General features: G+C 39.0%; 3 protein-coding genes across 3 annotated transcripts; 1 reads left to right on the top strand and 2 right to left on the bottom strand.

Moving 5' to 3' along the window:
• The first annotated feature begins 98 nt into the window (after positions 1–98).
• Positions 99–5918, top strand: LOC133720481 (carbon catabolite repressor protein 4 homolog 1). Its single transcript, XM_062146816.1, has 12 exons — positions 99–765; positions 2370–3123; positions 3492–3578; positions 3658–3741; positions 3824–3910; positions 4004–4090; positions 4214–4267; positions 4380–4471; positions 4561–4675; positions 4768–4915; positions 5008–5162; positions 5735–5918. Exons 1-11 carry the CDS (start codon positions 608–610, stop codon positions 5151–5153), a joined length of 1812 nt encoding a protein of 603 aa, XP_062002800.1. The 5' UTR covers positions 99–607; the 3' UTR covers positions 5154–5162; positions 5735–5918.
• Positions 5919–8503: 2585 nt separating this feature from the next.
• On the bottom strand, positions 8504–12347 carry LOC133721164 (F-box protein At3g58530). The gene is made up of 12 exons (XM_062147697.1): positions 12061–12347; positions 11883–11942; positions 11610–11693; positions 10903–11033; positions 10742–10817; positions 10489–10559; positions 10101–10187; positions 9951–10023; positions 9794–9861; positions 9633–9701; positions 8908–9013; positions 8504–8825 (listed from the first exon to the last, which is right to left on the bottom strand). The coding sequence occupies exons 1-12, from the start codon at positions 12220–12222 to the stop codon at positions 8760–8762; spliced, it is 1053 nt and encodes a 350-aa protein (XP_062003681.1). The 5' UTR covers positions 12223–12347; the 3' UTR covers positions 8504–8759.
• Positions 12348–13375: 1028 nt separating this feature from the next.
• On the bottom strand, positions 13376–18714 carry LOC133723023 (DEAD-box ATP-dependent RNA helicase 52-like). The gene is made up of 4 exons (XM_062149858.1): positions 18577–18714; positions 17676–17792; positions 17422–17535; positions 13376–13837 (listed from the first exon to the last, which is right to left on the bottom strand). The coding sequence occupies exons 1-4, from the start codon at positions 18712–18714 to the stop codon at positions 13376–13378; spliced, it is 831 nt and encodes a 276-aa protein (XP_062005842.1).
• Between the last annotated feature and the right edge of the window lie 2044 nt (positions 18715–20758).

The raw sequence follows: 20758 nt of genomic DNA, 5'->3' as shown, positions 1-20758 counted from the left end.
TAAAGAAGTTTAGAACCAAAGTAGAGTCCCAATTACACACAAATTCCAAATAAAAAAAAAGTCGTATCAGACTCGCCTTCGTATCGTATATAAGAAAGAGCGAGAGCCACCTCTTCTCTCTTCCCCTCTCTCTTTCTGCGTCTCTCAATTCAGAAAAAATGGAGCCAACCAGATTACTCTCACTTCCTCTGTAAAACCCTAATTACCGATCCCCCTTCCCCTTCCTCTCCTCCATTTCTCCTCTAGCTCCCCTCCCCCTCTCTCAAAGCCACCCTAGCTTTCGCTCTCTCACTCCACAATCCTCGATCCCATTCCCCCTCCCCAATCGATCCACCGCAACCACTCCCTAACCTCCGCCGGAGCAGCCCCTCTCCTTCCTTCTCCCAAACCCCGCGTCATCTCAATCGAAGGGGCTCGATCTGCGGCGGTCGAATTCGGAGACTAATTGTTAGGGTTTTGGGAGGTCCGTCAAGGCTGGCGGGTATTGGGGCCATGTAAATGGCGGATCCGCCAGGTATCCGCCTCGGAGTTGTTTGTGAATTTGGTGAGATAGGGTGTCGACATTTTTGGTGTAGAGAGTGAGAGAAACGAGAGAGAAAAACAAAGCATGCTTAGCGTGATACGCGTGCACCTTCCTTCTGATATTCCCATTGTAGGCTGTGAGCTCACGCCTTATGTGCTCTTGCGCCGCCCTGATAAGACCGTCACTACTGACGATGTGCCGGAGTCGGCACCTATTGATGGCCAGTTCTTGAGATACAAGTGGTGAGTTGCGGTTTTTTTGGAATCAATTTGAGTGTTTGTTTTTAGTAATGGTTTGTGTGGTTTTTGATTGGGTGTTTGTTAGGTTGGTTTGATTTCGGGGTTTTGAGCTTGGTTTTTTCGGGTTGTCAATGATTTTGGGACTGTTGGTGTTACATACGTGTTGGTGGTGGAAAGGACTGTGTGTGTAAGAGCATGCATTGTTGTTTAGTGTAGTTTGCATGTAGCAATGCACGGCATTCTTTCACTTTTGGTTTAGGGGTTATTTTGTTTTTTGGAAAATGGTTTCTGTTGATAAAGATGTCAGTGTGATGTATCAAACTCGGTGGTGTTTTATCTGGCTTTTGAATTTGAATGCTGTATCAATGTTTTAAGTTGCGGTATGGATTTCCTTGAACAGTCAAATTCAGATAATTGAATGCTGTATCTTGGTGTTTTATCTAGCTTAATAGTGACGTTTACTTTGATATAAAAAGGTAAAATGATTTGTCAATGTGCAAGCATGTAATAGTCGGTCATGAACTCATTGATAAGGATTAATAGCAGAGCTATCTGTGTTGCAACAGCTCTAATACTGCTAACTGTCATTTTGTAATAATTGTTAGGATATCCAGGTTAGATTTCTGCCTTTCCATCGCTAATGCATTATTAAGTGTATATGCTGCTAATTCAGGATGAGAACCTACTTACCTGGTGGTGTGCTTATAATAGAGCGCTTACACTTACTACCAAAATCCAAAATTTGATTCCCTTCCTCCCAATCTTATTAGAGGAGAAACTGAAAACATAACTGAATACAGTTTTTGCTTACTCTTTGTCTGCCATATTGGCTTTTGGATTTCTCAATATGGAGAAAGGCTATATGCCCATTAGAAACTAACCTAAAAAAAGAGAAGGAATTTGTTTTGGACAATGTCAAGGTTGGGGTTATAAATAAGTATCAAGTTGAGATGTTTGTTGAGATAGAGATACTGTGATCTCAACCCCCATCTTAACTCATACACTGACTCATTTTGATGTGCAAATTAGGTGTTTTACTTTTTTCTTTTCTTTCATCATCCTTTTTTCTTTTTTTTTTTCTTTTTCAAGAAAAGGCTTAGTTTCCATTTCCTGTTGGGTAAACGGTTTGTAACGAAGAATTTCTTGCATCACTCAACATTTGAGCTCTCACCTATCAAATATGCTTTTTTTTTTTCTTTTTTCTTTTTTGGTAAGATGGGGGCCTAAAAAGACCCAAAAGCAAGAACACTGACTTAAAGTTAAAGCATTACAAACTTTCCTAGATCTAGGAACTTCATCAAATCATCAAGGAAGGCATTCAAATCTGCTATTTTATGTTACAACCAGTTGGATAGTGTTCTTCGTGCCTGTAAGTCTTTACTCTGAGCATCCTGCAAAACTTAACATCTGAACTTTTTGCAAATTATATGCATTTTGTATGATATTTATTTGGTGAATTTATACATACTTTAGTTTTTCAATATGCTTCATAATGGTGAAATATCAATGTGCAGAGGAGTTGTGTTCATTAAGCAAATAAACTGCTGTTGGTGGTTATAAAAATTTATCTGTGATTTATCTCGACTCATTCTTGGTCTTGCTTGCAGGTATCGCATACAAAATGATAAAAAAGTGGCTGTCTGTAGCGTACATCCATCTGAGCAAGCGACATTGCAGTGTCTAGGATGTGTCAAGGCCAAACTACCTGTTTCCAAAAGTTACCATTGTTCACCCAAGTGCTTCTCGGATGCATGGCAGCATCACCGTGTTCTGCATGACCGCGCTGCTAGTGCTGTAAATGAAAATGGAAATGAGGAGGAAGAGGTGTTTGGGCGCTTTAATAGCTCAGGATCTGGTGTTCTCAACACTAGCTTATCTGGTTCTGTGTCAAGCACTAGTTTAACAAATGGTTCCACACCTTTGTATCCTGCTGCTGTTACTCAAAGAAGTGGGGGTGAAACATGGTTTGAAGTGGGACGTTCTAAAACTTATACGCCAACCGCTGATGATATTGGGCATGTTCTGAAGTTTGAGTGTGCTGTAGTTGATGTTGAAACCAAAGTACCTGTGGGACCCCCTAATGCCATATTAACTTCCCGTGTGATTCCAGCACCCTCTCCCAGTCCACGCCGATTGGTTCCTGTCAATGGAGTTGATGTGATGGGAAATATTGATTCAGATGGCCGTATTTCATCTTCTGGAACTTTTACTGTGCTTTCATACAACATTTTGTCTGATGTGTATGCCACTAGTGAATCATACAGTTACTGTCCTTCATGGGCACTTTCTTGGCCGTACCGCAGGCAAAATCTGTTGCGAGAAATTGTAGGCTACCGTGCAGATATTGTTTGTCTTCAGGAGGTACACATCCACACTTATTCCATTGCTTTAGTGATTCATGAGCTTTTATATATTTTGATATTGATTATTGCAAGAAGAATTTTGTTCTCTTTGGATTCATAAGATCAAGGTTCCCAGAGATTATATAAGGTTTAAAATCATAAGGAGTTTGTGCTCTGCTTTTGATAAGACAGTGAACAAGTTTAGATAAAATCATAAGCTATTGCAAGCCTTATTCATCCCTAAAGGCAGACAAATCACCTAGATATTTGGAATTATAATGCTACATCTCACCACAAACTCATCTGTTTGTAAAATTTGAAGAAATATATATATGCATTATCACTATAATATGAACTTATCAATGGACTGATCGCTTGCTCCCTCAGGTTCAAAGTGATCATTTTGATGAATTTTTCGCCCCAGAGCTGGACAAACATGGTTATCAAGCGCTATACAAGAGAAAAACAAATGAGGTAGAGCCCATCCTTTTCATTCCTTACGGTCATTTCCTAATATTTTTCTTGTGACTAATTTAGTTTATTCTGATTTCAGGTTTACAGTGGGAACACCCAAACAATTGACGGCTGTGCAACTTTTTTTCGTAGAGACAGATTTTCACATGTCAAAAAATATGAGGTTTCTATTCATGAAGAGATTACAACACACAAATTGTAGGTTTATTTGGTTTTAGTATGAAGAAATTTTTGTTTGTATGCAGGTTGAATTTAATAAGGCTGCCCAGTCTTTGACAGACGCCATGATTCCAACTAATCAGAAGAAAAGTGCGTTAAATCGATTAGTTAAGGTTGGTTGGTTATTTATGATTTTTCTAGTTTGAACCTTATCTTCTGCAATCAACGGTGTTGTGATGCTCATGCCTAGATTTGATGTTTCATAGGATAATGTTGCGCTCATAGTGGTCCTGGAAGCAAAATTTAGCAATCAGGGAGTTGATAATCCAGGGAAACGACAGCTTCTTTGTGTGGTATGGAATGCATTATATTATCTGTTCTTTGGGCTCTGTTTCCTTTTCAACTGCCCATAATTCAGTGCAAATTTACTTGTATTTTTCATGGCACTTTTTAATTACGCTCTTCTGATGTTACAGGCAAACACACATGTAAACGTCCACCAAGATCTGAAGGACGTCAAGCTCTGGCAGGTAACTTATATGGTTTAGGTCTTCCCTGTGTGCGATCAAATTTGTGACATATTCTTTAGATGTCATTATTTTGGTTTTCTCATATTGTTATTTTTCTTCTGTTTCATATCAGGTTCATACTCTCCTGAAAGGATTAGAGAAAATAGCTGCCAGTGCAGATATTCCAATGTTGGTGTGTGGGGATTTTAATTCTGTTCCTGGAAGGTCTGTTACTTGTCACTGATTATTTTAGCTGGAATTTGATAATTATTACCAGTATGTTTCTTGCTTAAGGTACTGCTGCTTTGTTGCAGTGCTCCTCATACACTTCTGGCTATGGGAAAGGTGGATCCGTCACATATTGATTTACAAGTAGATCCTCTTAATATATTGCGCCCTCTCAGCAAGCTGATACATCAGCTTCCACTGGTAATACATGCTTTTTCATGAATCGTCTACTTAATAATTCTTACAGATAGGGTATCCGCTGGTTGTTAAGCGGTGGCTATTGCAATCCACAGGTTAGCGCATATTCATCCTTTGCAAGGTTGGGAGTTGGTCTTGGTTTGGAGCAGCAAAGAAGGAGAATGGACCCCACAACAAATGAACCGTTATTTACAAATTGCACTAGAGATTTTATTGGTACCCTAGATTACATATTTTACACTGGTGAGTTTTACCATTGCAAGTTTAAATAATCGTTCATTTCGATGTTTATCTTTGATCTATTACACATGAAGTCTTTTGGTTTGTGGTTTCAGCGGACTCTTTAACGGTGGAGTCCTTGTTGGAGCTCTTGGATGAAGAAAGCTTAAGAAAAGATACAGCACTTCCTTCTCCAGAGTGGTCATCAGACCACATTGCACTTCTAGCTGAGTTTCGCTGCAAGCCTAGAATTAGACGTTGACAGGTTCAGGTAAAAGACTTTGTAATCATTATTTTTTGGTTCCGTTGAAGATGAATATCATACATGGTTTTGTCGAAGCTTGTCATTGCTAAAAGCTTTAATTGTTGTCGGGCTTCGTAGGTAGTTTAATATATTTATGTTATTTTCTGGCCCAATCATGGGTTTGTTTATTATTAGATCAGGGCAAATTCAAAAATGCAACTAATTGAAGACATAGAATTGTAACTGGAGATTTGGGGAGTGAAAAGTGAGTATGACATTGCTGAAACTAGGCTATTTCATTTTGTTGCTCTGGATTGTTTTCCCTCCATATAAGGTTCAGACCTTTGGTTTTTTTTTTTTTTTTTTTTTGGGTGTGAATATATTAGCTTTACCAAACTTTTCATACCCGCTTAGTTGATACTGGTTTTATCGTCGATATTCTTACTTAAGTGGGACCTCACAATCTGAACTTTCTTGCATCATTGATATGAGGCTTTAGTTTTTATTCAGAACTGAATGCATACAATTGCTGTGTGTGTGTTTTTGAATGTGTCACTTGGCTGTACTTATTGTATTGATGGCAATCTCAATGCTTGTAGGAGCGTATCGGAGACATCCAAGAAAAAGGCTTGAGAGAAGCCGTTGGATGAAGTTAAGTTATTGTAAGATGGTAGATCATTCCCCTGTTCTTTCCTGGTATCTCCTTATGAGATATATGCTATGATCTACTTTGTATTATGCCACCTTTATCTTATAGAAAAGTTATGATGATTCCTTGCTCAATCGCCCAGCTCATTTTTGCCAATAGAATTTCTTAGAGATGCTCACTGGCTCATCACATATAGTCGTAATCGTGTACTCTAATCCCTGAAAGGCTAGTGGTTAGTGGCCTGCAATATTTTTCTTTCTCAATGTTCTCTAGGATGTGATCAGCCCCCATTTTCCTTTTCTATTTTGGTCAAGGAAACAAAGATAAGTAATAAGATTTTGATTTTTTTTTCTTTACGGGTTCTCTTTTTCTTCGGATCAGTTCATCTTATAGTCTGAGGGTTGTGCACGAGTTCTTTCTGTTTTCCCCAATGAATGATATTGTAAACTCTACTTGGACTGTTGGGCTGTATGTTGAACACATATTTTTCCGTTTCATTCTGGAAAATGAAAAGCAAAGGGGCTGGAATTCATTGTCTTGATGTGCTATGGGGATCTTTTTTCTAACTTCTTCTTTTTTTGGCCGTAAGGTTTTTATTTTTGACAGAAGTATAGAAGTGTATTCTCTTTTAAAACCAAATCCCAAAGTTTAGTATTATTGGGTCCAAGCAATCCCAAACTACTTGTCCACCCTAAAACAATATGAGAAACAATGGAGTAATAGAAGTATGGCACGTGGAAATTTATAGTCAATGGGTTTTATAATACACCTTTTTCATGTATGTTGTGAGTTGATTACCCGAATTCCAGCAAATAACATGTCCAAAGCTTTGAGCTGGAAGTGATGAGAAACAACACAACTGAAAAGGCGACTACCTTGGCAAAGCAATAATTCCTTTTAGTCAAGCTGTTTATTGGGCAAATAATAATTGCAAATCTGGTTACTTCCACCATTATCTTGAGCATGTGGTTTGCTTCTAAGTAACATGTTGCATAACTAATGGGAGATGTCTTTATTTTTCTGGTCTAGATCTCAGGTTTTAGTTTCTTGTCTGATTGTAGATGAGTTTCTGAAAAGAATTGACCGGTTTGGCAAATGACTAAACAGTACCATAACATTGGGCTGGAGCCCATACCCCGTGAGGCGTTTTGGTCATATCATCATTCCGGAGCTGATGTGTAGCCTTGAAGATTATGAGTCGTATCTGCTCATGACAACTGTCTCCGGACGAAGCCATTCTGCTGTATGCGACTCATATGGCCTATTCAGTCATTTTACCTTATCTTGATGATATCGTTATGGAGCAAGTGTAAATCATACATTCATAAAAACTATATAGTAGACAAAATCAATTGGGCAAAATTATAAGAAAAATGTACAAAGATTTATTGGATAACCACGATTGATCATACTGAAAAAATGGAAATTCTTGGAAGTAAAGTGCATCAAAGAAACACAATAGAAGTTCGTTGCAATGAATCATGGGGAAGGAGGGAAAGAATCTTGGACCATTTGGTAATTAAAATCGTACGGAGGGTGGAATAAGGGTTTAAAAAAAACAAAAACAAAAACAAAAAATTAAAATCATATGGATGCTCATCATCATCGTCAGTGTCAATACCTCCAAACAAATCCAGAGGCAACCCTTCATTACTTTCGGCGTTGTTATCTCCAAATAGCTAAGGAGGCAGCCCCATATCAGTTCCCATAACTGCCCAAACATGTATGTGGTTGCAGCAGCCCCTCTATGTCCATTGCACTATTACTGCTAGAAATTGCAATCTCCATTCCAAATTGTTTTCCATTTACTCTTTTCAAATGATGAAATAGAGAATCAGTGGTTTTTTTTTCCTTTTTTTCTTTTGTTGTGATCGTAAGACTCCATTCTCGAGAGCTATCTGATGAAGATTCTTCTCATGATTACAGTAATCAATTAGCGTCTTGATCTTATCTATCGTTTTTGGAAGAATCCATATCAGTTAGTTCCTTGTGTTTAAATTCATGAAAAAATTTACCTTCTTTTCAATTTGGTTAATGGCATCTTCCAGTTCCATCTCACTGTTCTTCTTAAGCATCTTCCAGTTCCGCTTGCATTTAGGCTACTCTCTCCTCCTTATAAGTCTCTTGGTCCTTTATTTTCCTCTCGGCACGAAATTAGGAAGTCTGAGAAGCTGTTCCATTGGCTTTCAATGGTCACACTCAACCCACTTTTTCATTTTTATTTTTTTTTGGCTGATCAGATGCTATGGGACATACTGATTACATCTTAAAATTAAAACATAGTGGAATCGAGAGTACTAGGGTTCCAAAAGCAACAGATGCATGAGAGAAAAGAGCTAGCTTCATTTGTTAGCTCCATTAGTCTTTTAACTATTCAGCTCAATATATATTATTGACTTCCAGCACCACAACCAATTATACTATGTTGACAAACGACAATTGGCGCAGAATCTCAAGGTCGTGGATGGTCGAACCAAGGTCCAAGAAATGCTCCAAAACTGTAACTCTTGGATCATTAGTGTAGGAAGCATCAGTATAATATCTTCATGCCCGTAGCCAAAGGAATGTGATTCATATCAATTTAATGGTACAAAAATGGGGGACTGGCATAGTTCAGTGTGGGCAAGGATGTGACTGAGGTTTTATTTATTGTTGTCATTATCCTACTGTATAATCTAAAGTGTCAATTCAATCCCTTTGCAGAGATTTTACACACACATATAAGGCAAAACCAAAATCACTTGGAGTCGTTTGATTCATAACAGTCATTTCAATGTTTTATCAGAAAATCTGTACTTGTTCATAAATGCTGAGAACAGGATGAGAAAAAAAATTACAGATTGAGATTCCTGAGGTCCTATTAAGAGTGAATGCAAAAATTTGACATGCCACAACACACTAAGCACTCAAAATGTGTAAGTTGCCGTTTCTTAGAAGCATTTCTCATCCGCAATGTGGATTCTGTATGGCAAATGTTAGCTGTGCACTTTGAAGCACCGCAACTTTGGAAACAATTTAAGCAATTCATCACGACTCCGTCTCTACAAGGGAACAAATATACAGTCAGGTGTACTGGTCCAACTACTAGTAAATTCTGTTACTAAATATTAACTGCATCCTTACCTTAATTCCAATACATCCATTCACATCAAGAGTAGTAATTGTGTTCGAACAGGTCCTTGAGAGGGAATCCAGGCATGCATCGGTCACCCCAACTATCCCAAATAAGCTGCATTTTGTATTTTCATAAGTCAGTTCTTGCAGGAAATCATTCAAAAGCATGGGAACACTGTAGGTTCAATTAAAAATTAAAAGAAGTTCAAGCAAGTGTTTTCAATTTCAGTTACATATATAGTTAAAATAATTTATATTTTATACCATAATATATAAAGTCAAGACATTTCCAGAAAGCAGTTTGTCAACTGCACTGATGATTCTGGTACAAACAAAGGTAAGTAAAATTACACAGAGCTAACGCCGTTAATCTTCTTCTTTTATTTTTTATTTTTTGCCCATTCTGGAAGTGATAAAGCTCAAAGCAATATTGCAGCTTAATAAAGTGCAGCATGAACATGCTTCTCAGTCGCTATATGACTTTAGGATGGAGAGATTATGAAAAAAAGCAACATCAGTGACAATTTGGCTAACCAGCCACTCAGAGGCAGTTCCATTAAAGCAAAAGACTTCAAGCGCTTGTAATGCATGTCATCTACCAAAGATTCTCAAAAATCATCTTTGGAAAAGGGCAGACTTAAGAACATAAACATAACTCAGAAAGCTTGATATTCCACAGTTGACGATTCACAGACCAGTCATTAGGCTCTTCCAAAATTTCTTATCAAGATTACCTGAGATATTCGAGAGAGGTGCAACTCTCTGCAATGGCTATGACCCCCACATCAGTGACACGTACACACCTATTAGAAAGTAGAGATTGGTACTGAAAATATCAATTGATGTACTTCCTTTGCTTCATATACATATTTAGGATTTCAGGAGCTTCAGTTACCATGTCAAACTGAGAGACAGAAGGCCCTTGCATCTAGCTATACAAGAAAGCCCTTCATCTGATAGATTCTGAAATCAGATTTCCCATAAGTATTTATCATCAGTTTCCAAAGATTTATATCTTCAAAAAATAGTGTAGTATATATATATATATTTACCTGGGCACCACATAGATCCAAGAATTTAAGATGGGTTAGAAGTGATATCCTCTTGTAAGCTTCATCAGTGAAGCTGAACAAAGGAAATGCTAAGAATCAATACGCAGCAAGAAAACATAGTTTAAAGTAAGCAAAGACTCCACCAAATACCTAGACAGGGCATATAAGTTGAGACTCTGGAGACTGGAGCAACTGTTCAATATCTGCTGCAAGCCAAAATCTGTTAACTTGACACACCTATGAATTGCAAATTACAATCTGTGAGCAAAAGTGGGACAAATATTGCTTTGCACATAAAGTACAATTTCACTACTTGACTATGTAGAAAGGAAAGTGTTTGAGAGGAGTTGAGAATGCCACAAAATCACTAAACATTCTCATTTTGATCAACTCTCTACCATCACCATGTCTTGCAAATTATCAATATTTTATATTTTCATAGCCTTGATATAATGTTGTGAATTGTGATACAGTAGAAGAGTTAAATTCATTCTTTACATGAGCTTTCTGATATAACCTTATGAAGAGCGTTTTCTACCTTGTCAGATTCAGCAACTCTAATTCTGGATAAGTCTGAGCAACCAGTTGCAAACTTTTGTCTGAAAGATTCTGTGATTTTCACATCAAAGCTCCGGTCAATAAAAATCTTTCATGAAAATTTGTACTAACCTAGTTCAAGAAATCTATAACCAAACTTTTGCAGAGATAAGCGTTATTAGATAGCCATATACACCATGCACAGTTCGAAATCCGCAAAGCATGAAGTAGGATGAGACTCAGTAATTAAATACCTTACAGCCACTTATATTCAGATCAATGATATACTTGCAATTTTTCACCAGGTGTGTTATACCTGTATCTGTCACCCTGAAATTTACATTCCAAAATCATTAACCGTTATGAAATTTTCAATTAGCAGTATGATTTTTAAGCACAGAGAAGCCTTCAATACCTCACATTCCAATAAATAGAAAAGACCTTCAGATTGGCACAAGCACTGGTTATATCTTGAACTCCCTTATCAGAAATCTTCTGGCAGCTATTCAGATTCAAAACTTCAAGGTTTTGAAGAGAACCAAAACACTGTAGAAATGGTTAAATTTCAGGCCATGCAAATTGCAAAAAGCACCTCTTTGAAAAAATAGTGTATACTTCAGCAAGAGCTCTTAAAACAGAATTACAATATTGTGGTCAACTACCTTTGTCAAGGTGTCACATATAATAAAAGAATATTCAGAGTTGTAAAAATGATGATGAACCAGGGATGGAGGTTTACAAACAGCTGGGTGTAGAGAGCAACTAGTATCCTTTCCATTCTGTACCTCATGATACACAAACATGCCTTATGCCTAGTGTTGAGGAGCTAAGATCGCTCCGAACCAAGAACCAGATGTAACATAAAAGCTAAGACAGAAGCCTAATTAATTTTATAACGGGAAATATGTAACTATGCAAGTGTCAAGCCTAACAGAATTAGATGTAGTCTATGACAAGCATGGAGGTTACAAGTCCTAAACCTTATCTCAAGTCTCATAACTTACAAATATTGACCACTATATGGGTAACTTGATTGTGGCAAAATCAACAATATATTCAGTTTAAGGGTGACCACTATATGAGTTTGTTGATTCACAAACTCATAGTAGAATGGGATGTTACCTTGTTCTTTATGAGTTCAAGATGTTTGTCTTCAATATCTTGTGCAAATTCAAGGTTTATGTGCTTCACATGCCGATATCGCGGCTAGAAACATTGCAGCATGAAAACATGGTCAGTGTAAAACAATGCCATTAATCACCAAAAAAAAAAAAAAAAAAGCCATTCTAAATAAGCAAACTCCCACATGCAATGGGTCCAACACATAATTTCGGCATGATTTATCGAGAAGCTACATACAACATTTCTTTGCAATCCAATTCACAGTAAACTCACCAGTGACAGAGCAGCTATTAGGCGATTCCCAGCATTATTCATTTCACGAAAATCGATAAGCTGAACCAAAGAACCGAAACCCACATCACACAAAACAAATTCAAAGAGACCCACATCGCTTAAAACACTCGGCAGACCATTCAGAATCAACAAAAAAGGAAAAAGAGAATAATAATACCAGCCAAAGGGAAGCGTGGGAGATGAGAGTAGCGTTGAGCCATGGGCTGAGTAGCAAGAGAGAGATGAGGTCTCTCTGAGGGAGTCTTGTGCTCACTATCTTCACAACCTTGGGAACTGTTTCTCTGCTCCATGTCACCTCCTCACCTCCTTCTACTTCCATTTTGATCACCCCGATTCTGCAAACACCCGGTTATGGACCCGGAAGGACCCAAAACAATATCAGTAGCGGGCTATTTTCCGGGCCGGGTTTGCAATGAGAAATGGGGTTTGACCCCGACTTGATCTTGTGAGAAACCAAAAGGGTTTCCTTCGCTAAGGTTTCCTTGACTTTAATTATTGGGCATTCATTGATTGAAAATTCCAACGACACCTCAGCAAATTAACTTTAAACCCTCATTTAATAGGATTAGTAAGTCGCTTTGATTTGGCGTTTGAACTTTGAACGTTAATTTTTTTTTTCATTAGTTCATCTCTACTTCTGTGAGATCTTTCCATCCACTTATGATTAGATCTGTAAAAAAGGAGCGATTTTGATCCGGAGCGCATTCATAGTTATTGGACGGGTTGGATTGAAAAATTTGATCCGTTGATCCGCTAATGATCCAAATCCATTAATCCGTTTATTTAATGGATCAAATACGGATTTCGGTTGATCATATCCGTTAACGATCCGATCCTTTTTAATAATAATAAAATATTATTTTTTATTTATATATTATTATTAAAAAAAAAATATATATATATATATATATAAAATATACAATATTAAGAATAAATTTGGAAATTTAGTATTTTTGTTACCTTTGTTTATTGTTCTAACGAACATTTTGGTAATGTAGTTCAACTTTTGGCGAAACTCTTTATGTTGTTTTAATATTTTATTAATGTTTTATGAGGAATCATGATAAAAATTTAATATTACTATTTAAAATTAAAAATATTCGTAACTATAAACGGATCGTATTAGCGGATCAAGTATCCGTCGTGAGCTATTAATGATCCGTCGAGTTAATGGAGCAGGTCGGGTTGAAATTTTTTATTACTAAACGGATTTGGATTTAGGTTGATCCGCTCCATTTACAGGTCTACTTATGATTACATTGTCGTTTCTCTCCCGTACACTCATTGAGAAGAGTGAACCAGACAACCAGCCTTATCCGAAATCATTCTGATTCCTTTATATGTTAGTAAACGGATGAATAATTTTACCATGTAATCATTTCCTCCCATTTCAAGTAAGACGTGCCCTTATTGTAACTACTAAACGTCATACATTTCCTTTATTGCCTGGTGGGTCATGCGTCCGTATCCAATTATAAACTAATATAACCACCCAATATTGACCAAAGCGGCAAATTCTTATTTATTCCCCCGCCATCATTTCCCCCTCCATAGAAATCTGAACCAATGTTGAAAGAATTCTCCCTTCTGGAGTCACGGCCACCGAAACGGCCTCCCCCAGATCCCCCATAAGAAGCCCTCGATGCGTATCGAGTAATCCAAGCAGGTACTTCCTGATTTGCTTCTTGCATTAGATCAGCTAGTGGTTTTGCCGTCGAAAGGTTGTTCTCATTAAAGAATGCTGTTGCAAGTCCTGATTTTCCGGCTCGCCCTGTCCGACCTATCCGGTGAACATAATCATCAATGTCATTTGGAAGATCAAAATTTACCACGTGAGCTACATGGGGAATGTCCAGACCACGTGCAGCCACATCTGTTGCCACTAAAATTGGTGTATGTCCACTCTTAAATGATCTCAGTGCCTGTTCTCTTTCCTGCATACAGACATACCGGAATTATGTCAGGACTTGAATTAATGTTAAACTTGCATGGCCAATGTAACATCTAAAGAAAAGGACTACCATTAACAACAAAGTGATCTTTCCACTTGGCATCAGTATCATAAAATGCCATTACCCAAATCAGAAACCTATCTCTATTTAATTGAAGAGAAGTTTGACAGGTTCATAGGTGGTCTTAAGACATTATCAATGAAACAGACACTATCTTACTGCAAGAAAAACAGAAATATAATCTGCACGCTTATTCAGCTCAACAAAAGAGGTTTTTGTGTTTTTCTTAGATTCTCTTTTCCTAGTTTAGAAGTTTATGCCAGCTTATTCAGCTCATGTGTTCAAAGTCCCCAACCAAAAGCACCTAGAGCTCCCTACCGGATCTTATAGACACACTTGTGAGTGCTTGCCCGCATCTGCCTTGAATAGATAATACTGTCATGGCAAAATATTCTAACTACATTCAAATTACAAGTATCTAATGAAACCAGGGTTTTTTTTTTTTTTTTTTTTTACAAACCTTGAAATTAAGTAATAATGTAGGGAGCTTCTATTCATACCTCCAAAATTGGTTTTTAGACCTCCCCACTTAATAGACCTCCAACTTACTTTTACAAATAACCAATATGCTATCTACACCTCCCTAATTTTCCCATAATACCCATCATCCAATAATATCAATAAAAACTTTTTTTTAGAGTGTTCTATTCATATACCCCCAAAATCGGTAGTTAGACCTCCATCAATTTTTGAACATTTCACAATACTATTTTACTCTTGATACAACTAAACTAAAAAAAAAAAAAAAATTCAATTGATAGCTCTCCCCCCCCCCCCCCCCCCCTGTCTTATTGTTGTATTTTGTAGGCATATGCATCTTTAGAGACCAAGAGCAATTCATTTCTTCAACATCCTCAGATTCCCTCGTTTCATATATTTGCTCGATGGGAACAATATGCTTCAATGGATGAGTATGATTTTAAGAGAAAGTGGTTTGTTGGTGTTTTGGTTAGAGAATATTGCATATCCGAAATTGACTTGAGGAACTGCAAAGTAAGGAACTGGTCTGTTGATTTCTCCGCTGCTTGGTAAGGATGAAGACCATAACAAAAACAAAAGGGAAAAAATGGCATGAGGATGACCATTTGTTGATTTCATACCTCTAAAAGGGAAAGGACTTTATTTAATTTTTTTCTTTCTTTCTCTTTTGTGTCTTTATTGGTAATTTGACATGAGTTGACAAAGTCAACTATCACTTGAAAAAAGAAAGAGGTCCAAATGCCAATTTTGGAGGTATGAATAGAAGCTCCCATAATGTATATCATTAAAAAAAATATAAAATTACACACAAGTGTCATTTTAAAACTTAATTTTTATTGTACATATAAGGCCACTTTCATCTTCCATTTATTTTTTTCTTGATGATTTTGCCCCTCTATAAACAAAACAAACCGTCTCTAAAATCAAAACCCTCTCTCTCTCTCTCTCTCTCTCATCTCATGACCGCCTCCAACTCCCATTCTCTCCCTCCGTCTCAGCCATGGCCACCGTGCACGAATCACCCACTGGTCCAAGCTGTTCCTCAAGTACCTAATACTGGAGCCCTAGCCCAAATCCAAGACTCCAAATCAACAGCTCCAAATCTCACATAATCAATTGGATCTCCCAGATTCTTTCGACTTCACCGTTGTCTCTCTCCGCCGACTCCGATCTCTCGCAGATCACTATCGCCGCCGACGGATTCCATTGCTTCTCCCACAGATCAACAACGACGACTTCGTCTCCGGCTTCGAAGGCAAGTCCAACCTCTTCTGGCGGCTTGATACTGGATCTCCAACTCTCTCCTCTTCCTCTCAATTCCATCGACCACATCTCCGTCTCAGGCTCCTCGACGACTCCCTCCCTCCACGGTTCCGTCCTCCAAGGCAAGCACAATCGAACGCCAGCGAGTCCAAAGCATAGCGCCGTCGCAGCCGAGAAGCCTCAGCAAGCTGAGGTCGTGGATCCGAACGATGATGTTCGACTCCTAAAACCTCCGATCTCGGCGAGTATTTTCGTCTCTGACCTTTTCAACTTCTAATCAAACGTTTCAGAATCGTGATCCATTTCATTCTCTTACTCTGCTTGTAATTTGATCCGTTTCATTCTGTTAAGAAGGATTGTAGTTTTATTAAGTTCTTGAGTTATGTTTGGTTGAAGTTGAAATCGGAAAAATTTGATTCAAGTATTTGAGATTTTCAATTTACAGTTGTTTTGATTTTTTGGAGTAGCTGTTGTATTGCTTGACACTAGCTTTTATAGTCGATGGGAGTAGCTTTATTAGTCTCAACTTTAGGGGATAGCTTTTGTTCTACTTAGTAGTAGCTTTTGTTGGTGGTGATAGTAGTTTTTGTTGTTAATGACAGTAGTTTAATTTTTAGTATTTGTGACAGTAATTTTTTTTTACCTTGCAGGAAATTTCACTGGTGTAGCTTTTATTGTTGGTGAAAGTAGTTTTTGTTGCTGGTGACAGTAGCTTTTAGTGTTGGTGATAGTAATTTTTCTTATCTCGCCAGTAGCTTTTGTTGCGGGTGAGAATAGCTTTTGGTGGTGGGAATAGTAGCTTTTGTTGGTGGGAATGGTAGCTTTTGGTTTTGGGGAGCGTAGCTTTTATTAGTGGTGGGGAGCGTAGCTTTTGTTGTTGGTGACAGTAGTTTTGTGACCTCGCCGAAAATCTCACCAGATCTCACCAGAGTAGCCTTTATTGCTGGTGATAGTAGTTTTTGTTACTGGTGACAGTAGCTTTTGTGACCTCGCCGGAAGTTGTCAGAAATCTCACCCGAGTAGTTTTTATTGCTGGTGACAGTAGCTTTTGGTGTTAGTGACAATAGCTTTTGTGGTTGCCGGAATTGACCGGAGGTCGGCCGGAGACTCGTCGGAGGTCGGTTGGAGACTCGCCGGAGTTGACCGGAGACCTCGCCAGAGAGGAGAGAGAATGACTGTTGATTTTGTGCTCTAGTGGCATTTATGTAAATATATTGGTTTTTAATATCCAAAATATAACACTCTTTTTAATCTAGTGGCTTTATGAGGGAAAAAACTAGTTGGTGGCCTTATGACTAAAAAAACATTCAAATATGCACTTATATGTAATTAACCCTAAAAAAAATGAAAAAAGAAAACTATTATCATATGTTTGCAAGGTCATTAGAGATGGCATATTTGTTTATTTCATGGTTACACAATGCAAAAAGCTACAAGTACAATGGCTTGATATCTCATGTCTTGATCACTCTTGATTATTATACCTTCTCCAGTTCCTCATTATTCCTTTTTAACTCTTTTAAGTAACGCATAAATTAGGGGTAGAGATAAGGAGGGAATAAAAAGAATGGAGAAAGCTCACACCTATAAACAAGGAAGGGCATGGCCAATGATTAGGAAAGACACTAAAGCAACAAACTACAAACTCCAAGTTTCAGTCAAGTCATCTCTTTACCAAGAATTTATGTAATAAGAAATATCACTCGGACACAGAGCAGTTGAAAACACTTCTTATACCCTAGATTAATCTCGAACCGGCTAACCTGTTGTGTTCTGTCACCATGAATAGTAGTTTCCGGAAACCCATTAATACACAACCAGTGTTCCAGTGCATCTGCTCCCTTCTTTGTCTCCACAAAAACTAATGTCAAAGCTTGCTGCAGATTCGGTTACACGGAATTATTAATATAATGCAAGTTACTGATCATTTGTTTAAAGAAATAGATATTACAAGTAAGTTTGGTCGATTAAATTCAAATAAAACATTTTCAAATAAATTAAAAAAAAAAAAAAATACCTTGCCATGAGTTCCATTTTCCCTTTGTGCGTGAAGGAGGTCCAGGAGATGACTCCTCTTATCGGATTCATGAACAAATTCAACTCTTTGAACAATTAAATCAGTACTTGAGCCAAAATATCAGTACGTACTTATACATCAAAAGATAGATGAAGGCTAGGAGATCATAGTGGCTTTGGTTCATCCTCTTGTCCATTTGAGAGATCAATTGGGTTGTTGCAGATATACCTTTGACAATTAAAATCAGGAATATAAGAACAATATATCAAGATAACACCATCAAGACTGAGTTGGTGTGAAATCTTTTACTTTCTACTTTCATATCCGCTATAGAGGATGCAGATGATGTGGTTGGAGACACAAAACCATGACGCGACCGGCGTGAGAATTGGAGAATGACGCTTACTTAGTAGGAATTTATACTCGGAATTTGTTATCTCCAAATTAATTCCACCGATTTTGCTGCAAAGAAATGGGGATTTCTTTCTTAATCTGCCCAAACGAGGTAAAATTATTTATGAAAATTGAAAAAAAATATAACAAATTACATATAAGTTATTGACAAAAACCCTAATATTTATAAGGGGCCGTGACCACTTACCCAATTACAGCTTAGAAATTGTCCACTTACTCCACTAAGAGTTTTTTAACCCCACTTACCCAATCTAATATCTTTTGACAATTTTGCCCCTATTATTAAATTGAAACTGATTTTCTCTCTCCTCCCCCCCCTCACCGATATCTCTCTCTCTCTCTCTCTCTCTCTCTCTCTCTCTCTCTCACTCACTCACCCACGACTCGGCACTGGTCACAGTAGATGGATCGCCTGGAGCGCATGACGTCCTCCTCGACGATGTCCATGGGAAGGACGACGGCGGGGTCGACCCGGAGGGCGATCTGCCAGGTCAGCAGGGAGGGGAAGAGCGAGGAAGCCGAGGAAGGCTTCCGACGACTCCGGAGGAGGAGGGAAGGTGAACAGGTCGGGCAGATCGGCGGCAACCTTCCTCCTGGCTCTCTTGGTAGCCTCGTTCACAACCATGGTAGATCTGAGCTTTGTCGAAAAAACCATGGTAGATCTGAGAGCCTAGCTAGCTTCTGCAGATCGTGAAGCGAAGGTCGGTGCTTCTGGGGTTAATTAACTCCGGTGGGTGTCAGAGCAATTTATGGGTGCCCAGAGCAATTTTTTTTTTTGGTATACTTTGAGTTCCGAGAATAGGGAAGGAAAAAAAAAAGTGAACTTGTACAATTGAACATATAAATTGAACAATTGTGTCTGTAGTGTGTTCATTTTGGTTTTGGGTGTTTATGCAATTCACTTGAGGGAAATAAATATGATTATTGGAGGGTAATAATATGATTAGTGGGGGCAATAATACGATTATTAGGGAGCAATGATATGATTACTGGGAGGCAATAATATGATTATGGGGGGGAAATAATATGATTATTGGGAGGCAATAATATGATTATAAATTGATCAATTGTGTCTGTAGTGTATTCATTTTGGTTTTGGGAGTTTATACAATTCACTGGACGGCAATAATATGATTTTCGGGAGGCAATAATATGAGTATTGGGGGGCAATAATATGATTACTGGGGGGCAATAATATGGTTACTGGGTATTATTAGGGGGCAATAAATTCATACGCCGGAATCCCGACACCAGTCCGGTAGCCGAATTCCGGTGACCGGTCGCCGGATTCCAGTCATCGGTTGTCGGATTCCAGTGACCGGTCGCCGGATTCCCATCACCGGAGTCGGCGGCCGGCCACTGGTCACCGAAGTCCGGCAAGGTGGAGGATGACTTCTCCCTCTAAGTGAGAAAGAAGGAGATGGCAAAAAAGTCCCAAAAATAAATAAAAAAGAATTAATTGGGTATTAGGGAAATAATCTCTTAGAGTGTTTTGGGTAAACGGGGTTAAAAAACAGTTAGTGGAGCAAGTGGGCAATTTTTAATCTGAAATTGGGTAAATGATCATTTCCCCTATTTATAATTCAAGTTGCAAAAGAGAAGTCACTCCTTAATTTAAACCCTAAACCCTATTTCTCTCTGAGAGAAACACTGCGTCCTTCCCCCCTGTCCGGCGGCGAGCCTTTTGCCGTCGTCGGACGGGTCTCTGTCTGCCCGTGTGGGTCTGGAGTGAGAGTCGGGTTCCTCGATCGGCATCTAGTTCGAATCGGGGAGATTGCGATGACGCTTTGTGAGGTGAGGATGGGGGAGATCGAGGCGGCAACCGGAGTGTGGTTTGTCCTTTGCTGGCTTGGTCGGCGGTTTGGCTTGGTGGCGCAAGGTTGGAGACTGCTGGGTGGTACTGTGTTCGTGGAGGCGTGGTCTGGATCGGTTCAAATCAATCCGATCTGGATGGGGTCTATTCGATCTAATCTAGGGACGGAGTTGTGGTGCAGGAGCGGCGCATTTCCAGGGCGTGGCAGGGATGGCGATATGATGGTGGGTGGTGCTGTGGTAATGGCAACACGGTTCCGATCTGCTCAGATCAGTCAGATTCGGATTGGCCCTGTTTGATTTGTCCTGGTTTTCGATCAGGGATGGCGACATGATGGTGGGTGGTGCTTGTTTGGCGTAAAAAGGGAAGATGGAGGGCAGGAGAAATGGCCGGTGATCGGAGTAGGGGAGACGGAGATGCAGTTGGGCTGGGTTTTGTTGTTGGGCCCTTGTTGGTGGGCCGGTGTTCCTAGAGTTTTAGAGTTTGGTTTTTTGTTTGTTTTGTCGGTAATAAGTTCCTACCAAGGTTTGGTCAGGACGCACTGCAGGTTGTGACAGAGACAATCTTCCTTTTGGCCGTCTAGCGGGTCGTTCCTGTTCTGGAGTTGGGTCAGCAGTGGTGGCAAAATTGTCTGGCTGTGGCATAGACAATCATCCTTGGCCTTCTAGTGGGTCGTTCCTGTCTGGTTTCGTGTCAGTAGGCGATGGCGATTTGGAGCAGTAGTGGATCGACGGTGTTGACATTACGGTGGTGACGGTGTTGGGTTTACTTTAGTCCCAGGTTTGACAGTCCAGCTATTCAATTTGGTCGGGTTCGAAGTCACAACGAGTGTAGGCTTGGTCGATCGAAGGCAGGC

This window comes from Rosa rugosa, chromosome 7 (assembly GCF_958449725.1).
Source record: "Rosa rugosa chromosome 7, drRosRugo1.1, whole genome shotgun sequence".
Classification (NCBI taxonomy): domain Eukaryota; kingdom Viridiplantae; phylum Streptophyta; class Magnoliopsida; order Rosales; family Rosaceae; genus Rosa; species Rosa rugosa.
The sequence above is the reverse complement of the archived record's forward strand: the minus strand, read 5'-3'. Positions and strand labels throughout refer to the sequence as shown.